The sequence below is a fragment of the Dasypus novemcinctus genome, chromosome 6 (genome assembly GCF_030445035.2).
Source record: "Dasypus novemcinctus isolate mDasNov1 chromosome 6, mDasNov1.1.hap2, whole genome shotgun sequence".
Taxonomy (NCBI): domain Eukaryota; kingdom Metazoa; phylum Chordata; class Mammalia; order Cingulata; family Dasypodidae; genus Dasypus; species Dasypus novemcinctus.
The window spans coordinates 120,348,208-120,362,367 of record NC_080678.1 but is presented as its reverse complement, the minus strand read 5'-3'; the positions used below and the strand labels follow the sequence as shown (position 1 = coordinate 120,362,367).

The 14,160-nt window shown below is 38.9% G+C and overlaps 1 protein-coding gene across 8 annotated transcripts in view; it reads right to left on the bottom strand.

Moving 5' to 3' along the window:
* Positions 1–11,411, bottom strand: part of LOC101420517 (double homeobox protein 1-like) — a 50,187-nt gene extending 38,776 nt beyond the window's left edge. For 2 of the 8 annotated variants that reach the window (XM_058299320.2, XM_058299326.2), the window contains exons 1-3: positions 9,917–10,933; positions 9,621–9,683; positions 4,627–4,781 (exon numbers count right to left, since the gene is read on the bottom strand). In XM_058299320.2, the coding sequence (XP_058155303.1) occupies positions 4,627–4,781; positions 9,621–9,683; positions 9,917–9,971 (273 nt within the window). In that variant the 5' untranslated portion in view covers positions 9,972–10,933. Of the gene's footprint in view, positions 1–4,626; positions 4,782–5,191; positions 8,157–9,620 lie in introns of those variants that run through there. The other 6 variants (XM_071215929.1, XM_058299324.2, XM_058299321.2 and 3 more) reach the window with 6 other exon arrangements.
* Between the last annotated feature and the right edge of the window lie 2,749 nt (positions 11,412–14,160).

Here is a 14,160-nt window from a genome sequence, read left to right as displayed (position 1 = left end):
AATACATTATAGTGAGTTTAACTAATACTCTTGATTTTTAAATGTGATTATGGCAGAAAGGGGCAATCTGTGGATGTAATATTTCAATTGAAAGGAAGGTAGAGGTAATATAGAGACTGTATAACTGATTTTGGTGGTAGATAAAGATTGTGGTTAACTGTGTAAGTATAAGAATGTTCTTTTTTTTTCATTTTTTTAATATTACATTAAAAAAAATGAGGTCCTCATATACCCCCCACCCCCCTCATCCCACTCCTCCCCCTGTAACAACAATCTCTCCATCATCATGAGACATTCATTGCATTTGGTGAATGCATCTCTGAGCACCGCTGCACCTCATGGTCAATGGTTCACACCATAGCCCACACTCTCCCACGTTCCACCCAGTGAGCCATGGGAGGACATACGATGTCTGGTAACTGTCCATCCCTGCAGCACCACCCAGGACAACTCCAACCTCCGAAAATGCCCCCACATCTCATCTCTTCCTCCCACTCCCTACCCTCAGCAGCCACCATGGCCACTTTCTCCACACTTTTATAAGAATAATGGTGAAACGTGGGAAAACTACAACTAGTTTAACTCATGGATTATAGTTAACAGTAATATTGAAATATTTTTGCAGCATTGTCAAAGAAGATATATCAATTCTAAGGGACATCAATAGTGGGGTATAAAGGGGTATGGGATTTTTACTTTTGGAGTAATGAAAACATTCTAAAATTGGATTGATGGCCTCAACAGACTCCAGCTCCTACAATCTAACTTATTGGGCTCACCACACTCAGCTAAGATGGAGTTGAAGAAGGTCAACCACCACACCATGGAGCCTAGAGTGATTACAGCTGAAAGTGGGAGGATTGCATCCAGCATCCAGGTGGAATCTGAGCCTCCTCGTGACATAGAGATGCAATGGACACAACCAATCCAATGTCCACATAGAAGAGGTGGCATTGGATTGGGAAAAGTGGACATAGTGGCTGATGGGTGTGGGGAAAGGCAGGAAGAGATGAGAGGTGGAGGCGTCTTTGGGACATGGAGCTGCCCTGGATGGTGCTTCAGGGGCAATCACCGGACATTGTAAATCCTCACAGGGCCCACTGGATGGAATGGGGGAGAGCGTGGGCCATGGTGTGGACCGTTGACCATGGGGTGCGGGGGTGCCCAGAGATGTACTTGCCAAATGCAATGGATGTGTCATGATGATGGGAGGGAGTGTTGCTGGGGGGGGGGGAGAGGTGGGGTGGGGGTGGTAGGGTTCAATGGGACCTCATATATATATATATTTTTAATGTAATATTATTACAAAGTCAATAAAAATAAATAAATTAATTTAAAAAAAATTGGATTGATGACAGCACAAGTCTGATAAATAAGAGAGACACCGAGTGCACACACTGAACGGTTTGTACAAAGCATGAGACTGTATAAGACAATGAACCCTGTGGTGGAAGACGGACTGTGGTTAAACAAACAAATATGAGAACATTTTCTTATGAACCACAACAAGTATATAATACCAATATGAGGTGTTAATAACCAGGTGAGTTGGGGGAAAAATATACCAAATGTAAGATATTGGCTATAGTTGGTAGTAAGATTTTTGATGATGCTATTTCATAGTTTGTAACAATTGTTTCACAGCAATACAAGGTGTTGGTGTTGGGGTGATATATGGGAGCCCTATATGATGTTATGCATGTTTGTTTTGTAAGTTCACAACTTTTACTAGACACTTATTGTTTATGGATGTTCAGGTATGAATGATAAACTTCAATTTTTAAAAAGTTTTTAAAAAAAGTATTGGCAATGAAGCAGAGAAATAAGACTCCTCATACATTGTTGGTAGGAATGTAAAATGGTGCAGCCTCTGTAGAAAACAGTTTGATCGTTTCTTAAAAAAGTAACCGTAAAATTACTATATGACCCAGCAATTCTGAGTATATACCCAAAAGAACTGAAAGCTGAGACTCCAACAATGATTTGTACACCAATGTAATATCAGCATCATTCACAACAGCCAAAATACAGAAGCAAACCAAGCATCCATCAACAGATAAATGAATAAACAAAATTGGTATATACATACAATGGAACATTACTTATCTGTAAAAATGAAGTTTAATACATGCTACAACAGAGAGGAACCCTGAAGACATGCTGAGTGAAATGAGCCAAAGACAAAAGGACAGATACTATATAATTTCACTTTATAAATAATTAAAATATACAAATTCATAGAGACAGAGAGTACAATACATTTTACCAGGAGCAGGGAGTGAAGAGTGATGGGGAGTTAATGCTTAATTGTTGCAATTTCTATTTGAGGTGATGAAAAAGCTTTGGTGATAGGAGAACAACATTGTGAATGTAATTAATACCCCTAAAATGTATATTTGAAAGTGGTTAAAATGGGAAACTGTATGCTGTGTATATATGTAGTACCACAATAAAAAAGAACTTAAAAACAATGTAAACTATAATCTATACTCGTGGCAGTGCTCCAAAATGGGTGCATCAACTGCAATGAATGTACCATACTAATGAAAGAAGTTGTTAATGTGGGGAAAAGTGGGAGATGTGGAGAGTAGGACACATGAGAATCCCTTATATTTTTTTATGTAATCTAAGTGTCTTTTTAAAATAAATAAGATATTTTTAAAAAATATTTTTTTTAAATCCCTTAGTCAGGAAGGCAAAATTGGACATCACAAATTACTGGGCTAACATTCATTCACATTTAACTTTCATTTCATTCCAGAATGAGGTATAAAATAATAAGGTCCTTTTGTATGATCTATGTATCTTTAAAAAATGAATTTTAAAAATCTATTTAAAAAAATAATAAGATCCTAGCAACCCAAATAAATAGCTTTGAAGCAATTATCCCTGTATAACCAAATAAATAATGGTCTTAGTTCCTCATTTCTAGAGCGAAAATAGCACCATACTTTCTAATAATCTGAGTGTTTTATTTTGAAAATGTGATAATTCATAACACTTATAATCTTAATGAAAACCAATACCTGTTGAGTCACTCAAGTCTCAGACATTTTTCTAAAAGTACTTATTTGTTCTCTGTATTAATTTTCCAAATATTTTCAAATTAGTTGTAAAAACAGAAAGAAACTTGAACTAATCAATTAATTAGTGAATAGCAGGGCATAGCTACCCTTATCCTATACTGTTTCCTGGACAATCACTTGATAAGCCTGGTGCTCTCAGCAAGCCAGTCCCCAGGTCTTCCCCCAAGACACACTTTCAGATGGGATTTGTGTATCCCATCCACTCGCCCAGGAAAGATACACAAAGAGATAAGAAACATTTCATCTCCCCAACATCTACTCAGACTGAGGAAGGGCAAATACTGTATGACTGCATTACTATGAACCAAATATAATGTGTAACATATTGTATGATTCAAAAAAAAATTTAGAGGTATCCAATACATTTAATTGAGAAATGTATTTTAAAAAAAGAAAAAAAAACGTGTCCTATAAAAAGACATTTTTACTTGTTCTTTGTCCAATACTGCTTCTCCAGGCCTAAATGTGGTTTTTTCCCAGCTATGTCTTTGATAACTGATAGCTTCATTTTTCACACAGATACTTTTTTTTAAATCTGATTATATAACATTGAGAAAAAATCATTATCATATATGTGCTTTCTAAAAATGCTCTCCTATTGAGTAGGCTGCCTTTTCACCTTCTTACCAAAGTCATGTGAAGCACAAAAGTGTTTAATTTTGATGAAGATGAAGCCCTTCTATCTCCTTTTACTTTCATTGCTCATCCATTGTGTTTAAGGTTTAATAAACTATCACAGACCACAAATTATTGCAAGTATTTCCCTACATTTTCTTCTAGATTTATGGTACTAGTTTTACATTAATGTCCTTTTTTCATTTGAAGTTAATTTTTGTAAAAGTTGTGAGATAAGAGTCCTCTTTCTTTGTGTTTTACCTACGGATAGATGAATATTAAATTATTCAGAACTTGATATAAATAATAGATATCACTTGTGAGATTAAAATGGAATTCCATATGGACACTTACATGATATTGTCTGGCATGTATTTTTTTTTAGATGAAAAACTTTATTATCTTTTTTTAAAGATACATAGATCACACAAAATACATAAATACTTCTTATTTAACATGGGATTGGGTTTCAAACAGTCCAATATATAAAACACATGTGAAATTATTTTCTAAATAATTCGGAATTTACATGAGTTCTTAAAGAGTTCTTACCACACACTATTAATATTAATGATATATTAATCATTATTCTGTTGCATCTATTCAAATGATTATTGATCTCATATCCTTACCATACTGATCCCCTTAACTAAATTCTATAAGGTCCCAAATAAGATACAATTATCTCCTATTGCAAAAGCCCAAGCCTGCACATTCACCTTCTCCACTCAGTGAATACACCCAGTCTGTTGCTCACCGTTGTCGAAGGCATAGAGTTCACGTTTTAAATTTATCTCTAATATTATATAACAGAAAAAAACTTCTAAACAAAATGCCTGACATAAGAGTATTGCTCGCAAGTGCTTAGCGTGGCTACATTCTTTACCAGGCTCTGAGAGAGAATAAAATAAAACTTAACGCCTACCTGAATTCTAGACTCCGGAATACCAATTTCTTTGGCTAGCTGCTCCCTGGTAGATATACTAGGGTAAGGGTTCCCCTTAAACCATGCTTCAAGGGTATCCTTTTGTCTCTGGTTCAAAATAGTCCTCCTTCGCGGGGCTTCTCTTTGTAGGGTATCTGAAAGAGACAAAGGGGGAGAAAGAATATAAAGAATATGTTTTTGCATTAAAAATTGAGGCCTGAGTCTTCTGTTTATCAGATTGAAAGTTTCTAAGTACAATGATTAGTATGTATTTTTACATTATGGGTAGCACTAAAGCCATGCTAAATTGGACACTTACAGTTGTAAATAGCATTAGAAAGACGATAATCATTGTTATTGTTATAAGTATCCAAAGCAAAAATTTAGAGAATCCACAAAATTGCATGCAAAGAAAATCAGGCAATAATAGAAATGAAGAAAATTAATGAAAAGAAACAAATAAAATTAATGGAAAATGTATAAAATAGTTTTCAATAAGTAATATATTTCCATAAAATATAAAACATTAGATATTCTAGATTTTTCACTCCATCTAAAGCATTACCTTTAAAACTTTCAGTAGACCAACCATTTATGGGACTTGTGGCTGCCATCTTAATTTTGAACTTCGAGAATGGCGTTTCAAAGCAATCCTCAATCCCCTGACTTAATTTATCACTGAAAAACAGCCACACCTACAATCTATCCCTCGAATCGTGGTTTTGATTTAAACTTTCATAATCTCTGGAAAACACACAAGGCATTTGGCATTATCAAGACCAGAACAAGGAACTTGGTGGAAACTTACCACTAGTGCTGGTAAAATCCATTTTGGGAAGAGTCACCTGGACTCCACAGAGATTTGCAACTAAGTGAGCAGCAACCAGAGAAGCAGGCATTATCACAACCAAGGGTGTCCCATCCATTTCTTAAATATCTTTCTATTTAATCCCTTCATGAAATATTTAACACCTTTAGAAAGAATCCTGACGTAATCAGATTAAGTGGAAGTTTACTTTTAAATGGCAGGACAGAGTCTACTAGGAAATTTTGCATCCTCCATAATATCACTACAAATGATTTTGTTTCTATGCTCTCTAGTTTAAACACATACAAGCATTTTGTTCTCTATTATTTTCAAGTCCTCTTATCTCTTAATCATTTTACTTGGTCATATTAATACAGAGAAACTATCACCTCACTTGGAACTTTCAAATTTTCCTCAGCTTTTTCTTAAACCTATTTGTTTCCACCATGTCATTTTCAATTTATGCATCACCTTAGGTAGATTGTGTTTCCCAGTTATTCAATCAAATTCTAATCTAGTGTTGCTAAGGAAGATATTTTGAAGATGTAATTAAGGTAATAACTATTTGACTTTAGGTAAAGGTTATTATTCTAGATAATCTGGTGGGTCCTGATTCAGTCAGTTAAAAAGAGGACTTAAGAGCAGAGTTGAGGCTTCTCTGAAAAAGAAGATATTCAGCCTGTGGAGACCACTTCAGCTTATGTCCAAGGATTCCAGCCTGCCCTATAGATTTTAGACTTGCCTAACTAGCTTCCACAATTATATAAACCAAATACATGTCATAAATTTCTCAAAAGGGTCTGGTTTTGTTTCCCTGGTTGAATCCTGATGCAATCATCAGATTCTTTATTTTGAAATGTGATAGAAGAAACAAATTCATATGTGGATTTGTCTCAGGGGACAGACCATGGGTAATGCAAAGTTTTACTGCATCTTAGAAAGATAACAAGGGAAGCGGACTTGGCCCAATGGATAGCGCGACCGTCTACCACATGGGAGGTCCAGGGTTCAAACCCAGGGTCTCCTGACCCGTGTGATGAGCTGGCCCATGCACAGTGCTAATGTGTGCAAGGAGTGCGCCCCGTAAGGAGAGTCGCCTAGTGCAAAAAAAGGACAGCCTACCCAGGAATGGCACAACACACGCAGAGAGCTGATGCAACAAAATGATGTGACAAAAAAAGAGACAGATTCCCGGTGCCGCTGACAAAAATACAAGTGGACACAGAAGAATAGCGAATGGACACAAAGCAGACAACTGGGGGGGAGGTGGGGAAGGGGAGAGTAATTAAAAAAAAAAAAAAACAAGAAAAATAACAATAGTTCTATAGTAGAATATCAGTAAATTCACTCTAATCCATATTCTATTCCTCCATCCTGTGGACCCTAGATTGTGATGTACATGCTACTTCTATATCAAGAGGGGGCTTAGATCCCACATGGTTGATGGATGCAATTCTCCTGCTTGGAGTTGTAGGCATTCTTGGTTCCCTGGTGTGTTGGTTGATCATCTTTACCTCCCAGTTAGCTGACCTGTTTAAGTTCAGCAAATCGGAAAGTAGATGTTGCAATTTTACTTGATGCTCAGGGCCCAGCTGCCACATGGCCAGTCCAGAGATTGAAGTCTCCTGGGTATACACTAACCCCAGTGCCAACCACAGGTTCAGTAAAAGTGACAAAAGAGGCATGTGTAGAAAGGTCGAGAGGGAAAAAGAGATGAGTTGTGGGGGCACTTTTGGGACTTGGAGTTGTCCTAAATGATATTCCAGGGACAGATGCTGGACATTATATATCCTGCCATAACCCACTGAATGTATTGGGGAGAGTGTAAACTACAATGTAAACTATAATCCATGAGGTGCAGCAGTGCTCCAAAATGTATTCACCAAATGCAATGAATGTGCCACAATGATGAAAGAGGTTGTTGATGTAGGAGGAGTGAGGGTATAGGGGGTGAGGTATGTGCAAATCTCTTATATTTTTTAATGTAACATTTTTTGTGATCCGTGTATCTTTTTAAAAAAAGACAATTTAATAAACTTAAAAAATAAAAGACAATTTAGACCCAAAAAAAAAAAAGATAATAATCTTTATGCCACTGTAAATCTTGTGGTCAACCTACAAGCCAGAAAAGGGGACAAATCCTGTTGTGCTTTGCAATAATAAAAATAAAGTATCATGATCACCATATATCTTTCTGGCTATTATTGTTAGGGAGTATCAAGAAAGAACGAGCTAAGAAAGGAGTGCTATTGTAACAGGTTGGAGGGTGAGAAAAACAAGGTAAGGCCTACAGACAGATTTTTTTCTCAATTCAAATGAGGAAACAGAAACTTAGAGGTCCTTTTTCAACTACCACCACCAAGTTTTGTTTTGTTTTAACCAAAAATCAAACATGATTATGGCTGTCACACCTTTGGTTTAAAGAATTGAGTAGATTATTAAAACTTCTACCAAATTATATCTGGGGGGGGGGGAGTTGTGTGCTTTGCCACTTTCAAACGATAAGATCAAGACATGCTAATTAAGATAAGATAAAGAAAGTATGGCCAGCATGATTTGGGGCAGGTGCTAATAGCTCCTGGAATTAAATGCAATCATATACATTAATTGGCCTTTATTTGTGCTTGTTTGTATGTTTGTAGGCAAGTATGTGTTATTACCAGAAAAATCACACACCTGAACTAAAAGAATTTTTTTTTTGCATGATAATAATGTTTCTAGACCACCAGGATGCCATTCAGATGGAAAACCTCCAAGAGAATCAAAACTTCTAATGCAATAAAAATGAGGCCAAGTTGGGAAGCAGATGTGGTTCAATTGATTGGGCTCCTGTCTACCATATGGGCAAGCTGATCCACACCCATGGAGAGCTGGCATAGCATGATGCAACAAAGGGAGACAAGCAGACACAGAAGAACGTGCAGCGTATGGACACAGAGAGCAGACAGCAAGCAAGCAGCAAGGGGGGAGGGTGGATAAAAAAATAAAATAAATCTTTACCAGGAAAAAAAAAATGAGGCCAAGCAATATAAGGGAAAATGGAAAGTCAACCCTGGGCAACTTGTCAATTAAGCAGAAATTGACCTCATTAGTAGGGACCTCAGTTAAAGGGAACCAATATCCACAAACACCTTCCCAGCTGCATCTTGGTATTGCTATAGCCACAGTGGTGTTATGTCTTACCTCTTCTTCTATATCATAAAAGAGAACCTGTTAAACAGTAACACAGTCCCTGTTCCAAATGTGTCATCTCAGAATGATCTGGATGATTACATGGGTCTTTTCTTTGAATACCTTGAGGAAGAGGTCCATCAGGATCTGCCAGATGCTTTGGATGTTATGGGAAGCTCTGGCTTTGTGCACAAATTGTGTTTGGAAAGAACTTTCATATAGTACCTAGTGGATAGGATTATTTTGTGTACTTAAGGGATGGAAGTTAATGATTTTGACCAAAAAGATGAGCCAAAATATATCTGATAACAGGTAAATATTTCTTGCCTATCCTCATGGGACCAGCCCAGTGGGGCCATGTCCTCCAAGAGGGCTACCCTCTCCAACTAGTTGATTTCAGGATTTGTCTTGTGTCTTTTTTCAGTCAATGACATAGGAGTGGATATCATGAAGGCATCTGTGCCATCTCTGAACAGGATTCACCATCTATTTGTGCCACTGTTCTCTTCTCATTACTGTGAGATTTCTATGTTCTAGATAGGGAGTAATAGGTTAACTGGAATTCCAGAAAGGGAAGTGAAAAATAAACTTTTGCTTTCATAACTTATTTGTGTTTGGAGGTCTTTTGCAACCACAGCACAATTTAGACTAAGGTAATAGGTATTCAAGTTTCCTTTAGTTATCTTCATGCTCTATCCCCAGAATTAGTCTTTATTTTTCAACAATTTTCTCAACATTCCCCAAAATACATTTTCTTTGCATTTTGTAGCCTCCCTTTTTTTTTCAATTGAAATAAAATGTTTGTGAAATTTAGAAGGGCCTGAAATCCATTTTCTAAGTAAAATGTTCCCAAGAGACTTGTCATTCTCTCATGCTGGAAGCCTAAAGAGGTACCAGGACAACATCCATCACGTTGGAGATCATAGGCAGATGTTTGCGCAGGTGCTCACGTGATACGCAGAAACTGAGGGACGCTCTAACGGACTAATGAGAAAAAAATCTCAATGTTTCTTACATATGGAAGAGGGAATCTGCTCAAGAGACTTCTTCATACTTGAGGGGCAGGTTATTTGTACTGCTGGAGAAAAGGACAAAAAGGAGTAAAACAAAAATCTTCCTGGATTTGGTTGTCAAAGTTCTAAAGCTATCTTTCTGTTAAAAGTGGAGAACAATCCACAGTCTCAAGGCCAATATAAGGCATAGCTTTTTAATTCAGAGAATAAGAAAAACATCACAGATTTGTCCCAGAAAAAAAGGCTATAATAATCCAACCCTCCCATAAGACGGACAAAAGACATGTGAAGACAGTACCAGATTTCCTCGCCATGCTGCCTGGGATGATATTCTTGAAGCAGCTGCCGAGCATTTCTAAGCATATGTCTACTACTCAAGGTGGGAAAGGGAGATGTCTGAGTTTTATCTTCCATCATTAGGCCCACACCTTGAGAGAAGGGTCCAAAACATCCATGTAGTTCAGATATTGTTTATGAACAAGTAAATGCCTCTATGTCAAAAACACTGCTTGAGACTTTTCTTTGATGAGAATAGACAGGCGATATTTCAAAGTCTGATAAATCAACAACAGGGACTAGAATGCTCTAGAGCACGTATCATGAGGCACAGCAGTCACTGCTCACTAAAGAGGCTACACAGAACCCAGGTCAGAGCCATTACCTAGCATCCAAACCCCTTCTAAACCCCAGTCTTTCAGAACGAACCATCACCAGTTAATAAAGCTTTGATGCCAGCCTGCACAGTCAGACCTGCTCTGGAAAGGGGGCAACAACTCCGTGGTGCACACCAGCCGTCATGGAGGTGCCAAGGGTCAGCAGCCGTGGCTCCACGTGCCCCAGCTCATTCTTTGCAACTTAGGCAGAGCTCACGCATTCTCCAGGTCATTTCTTGTCAAATCTCTTGTTTTGAGAGCAGTTGTGTCATTTTGCTGCCGAGTCCAGTTTCAGTTAGATAGCAAATACCCCAGTGATGTTAGGGCGTGGTCCTGAGAAGCACTTGATCCACCACTCAAGCATTTACAATGCTTTTTCCTAAATCTTTTTTTTTTTTTGTAGGATAATAATCATTAATTTTTACAATTAGCTGTGTTCACTTTTTCACGGCCAGCCACAAATTCTAGGGTATTCTGGCCACGAACAAAGCCCACCGGCCAATGTTCTGCTAAAGACCTGACGCTTTGCAACGGGCACCTCGTCCCAACTTGCCCTGCCAGAGAATGAGTCGCAACACTCCCGCCAGGAACAAAGCCCAGACCTTCCTCTCCAACGACTAAAATCCGTCCCAGCCCCTCCCCCCCCTCCCCCCCAGCAGCGAAAGCCTGATTCTGGCTCCAGAACCTTTCGACAGGCGGCCCCCAGGCGGCGCCAGACAATGGACGCGACCGGATCGGAAACTGGCCTGCAAGACCCGCGACCTCGTCCTTGACTCTTCTCCAGTTTTCCAGGTTCTGAGGCTCCAGCGGTGGGAGAGCGACAGGGCAGGTCTGTCGGGTCCGGGGCCCCGCCGTGGGCGGAGGTTGTGTCGGCGGCGGATCTGGGATGACTCGAAGGCCCAGACAGGACGGCGACTAGGGCTGCGCGCCGCCGCTCGCCCTCCTCCGGCGCCCGTGGTTACTCTCCTCGCAGGTGCGGTCCCGAGCGGCGCCGACGCCGGGCGCGGCGTCCGGGGCCTGCCCAGGGCGCGCACAAGCCTTGGCGCCCAGACTTTCTGGGGACAGCGCGGGCGCCGCTGCCAGAGACCCGGGCCCTCGCGAGGCTCGGCTGAAACGACCGCCCCGGGACTGCCAACCTCCCCGCCCAGGTCTCTCGGCCCTGCTTACGGCTCGCGGAAGTCCCGCCCACACGGAACCTGCAGGCCCCCGTGCCTTGCCCCGAACGCAGGTTCTTCGGAAAGACGAATCCCTGGCAATAAATCATGATAAGACTAGAGAAAAGGTATAAATCGAATATGGAACAGGCACAGTAATGCATCGCTGTCATTCCCATCTAATTGCACTGCTAGTTACAAGCCTTATGGGAAAGTCCAAGGTCATGTATATTACTAGAGGGAAAGCTAAAAAATGTAACATAGGATTTTTAAGTGTAGCTTGACCTCATGTGAAATATGAATAGGGGTAGTATTGCATATATGACTTTTTAAAAAACTGAACAAGTGTATTTTAATTTTACAAGATAGTAATATAGGGCAAAAAAACTTATGCTAAGTAAAAGAAGGCAGACGCAAAGTACTACATACTGTATGAGTCCATTTATATAAAATGTAAATATTAATCAATTTATAAAGATGAGATTAGACTAGTGGTTATGTAGGGCTGGGGAAGGATAGAGGGATTGATAGGTGACTGCTAAGAGGTGTGGAGTTTTTCTTTTTGGAGTAATGAAAATTGTTGTAAACTCTTTTGTGGTGAATGCCCAACACTGTGATTATACTGTAAGCCATTGACTGTGCACTTTGGATGGAATGTATGGTATGTGAATACATCTCAATAAAACTGCTTAATAAGTAAATATGCAAGAATAGCCAGAAATGTACAACAGGGGAAGAATAGAGAGATTAAGAAATGAAGAATTTTCTTGTTTATTTGTCTGCTTTTTGTTTAAATTATTATGGAAATAATGAAAATGCTGTAATAATTATTTTTTTTTTGTTTTTTTTTTGTTTTTTTTTTTTAATTTTTTTATTTTTTATTGACTTTGTAATAATATTACATTAAAAATATATATGTGAGGTCCCATTCAACCCCACCCCCCCACCCCCCCTCTCCCCCCCCCCCCCCAACAACACTCGTTCCCATCATCATGACACATCCATTGGATTTGGTAAGTACATCTTTGGGCACCTCTGCACCTCATATACATTGGTTCACATCATGGCCCATACTCTCCTCTATTCCATCATGTAGGTGTAATAATTATTGAAGTAGTGAATGCATGACAATGTGATTAGTATATACTAAATACTATTGATTGTACTCTTTAGACGAATTGTATGCCATGTTAATATGTATCAATAAAATTGATTTGTTTTTTAAGAAAAGAAAAATTCAAGTTCCCAAAACTCAAATCTGAGGCTTATATCATTAACATGATAGAAACCCCTCAAAAATAATAGCAGGAAAGAAAATTATTAGAGGCCAATCTCACTCATGGAAATAAATGCCAAAATTTTTATCAAAATATTGATAACCTCAACTCAACAAGATGTAAAAAATATGTCATGATTTAGTTGGGTTATCCCAGGAACACAGGATTCTTTAATATTAGAAAACCAATTAATTTAAATCACTAAGAACAGGTCACCAAGAAAGGACAAAATCATATGATAAACACAAAGAAAAAATTTGAAATGTGAACGGGGTAGGGGGGGAAGCTGAACAAAATAGGAATAAAAGGGAACTCCTTAGGCTGATATTGGTAATGTATGTTAGCACACATCACACCTAAGGAGAAATTTGGAAATGTAGACAATGATGCCACTTCTCACTACTCTGATTCAGTATTTTACTGCAGTTCTCAGACAATGCAATAAAGTAAGGAAAAATAAGTGTATAAGGACTGTATAGAGATAAAATTGCCATTATTGGCAGATGATGTGAACGTGTACATAAAAAATCCATTGAATCCACCAAAGCATCAACTATTATTTTTAATCATGGTTTTATTTAAAGTTATGTTTCATAGTTTAGGAAGAAAGGCATTCTTTCTCTAAGCACATGCAGTTCACTTCAATTTGATGCAATTAGATGGGCCAAATTTCCATGAACTTCCTTTTATGAGTTGTTTATGCTTTCAGGTGTGAGAAAATGAATAAAAATCAGTGTTGAAATTGAGAAGCCCAGTAATCAGAAATTCAGACATATAAAGAAAACCTTTTTTTAATAAACACTATAACAATGTTCTTTGAGATATTTGACCAGTGTTTCAATTTCTTCCCAAGTCATTAACTTGCTCAATTTTTCAACTTCATTTTGAAGAAATCATTGATCCTTTGCATTTTCCAGAAATGTTTTTAATTCATACAGTCTTTATAATTTAGTAGCATAGTTATTTACATAATATTTGTCTATATCTTTCTCCTCCAAACCTGATCTTAAATCCCTTTTCTAGCAAATATTAAGAGATAGTTTCTGGGGAGCAGATATGTCTCAAGCAATTGGGCACCTACCTCCCATAAGGGAGGCCTGGGTTCAGTTCCCAGTGCCTCCTAAAGAGGATGAGCAGACAGATGAGGGAGCCATGGGGGTGGAGGATTAAAAAAACAAAGGGAAGCGGACTTGACCCAGTGGTTAGGGCGTTCGTCTACCACATGGGAGGTCCGCGGTTCAAACCCCAGGCCTCCTTGACCCGTGTGGAGCTGGCCCATGCGCAGTGCTGATGTGTGCAAGGAGTGCCGTGCCATGCAGGGGTGTCCCCCGCGTACAGGAGCCCCACGCGCAAGGAGTGCGCCCCGTAAGGAGAACCGCTCAGCACGAAAGAAAGTGCAGCCTGCCCAGGAATGGCGCCACACACATGGAGAGCTGACACAACAAGATGATGCAACAA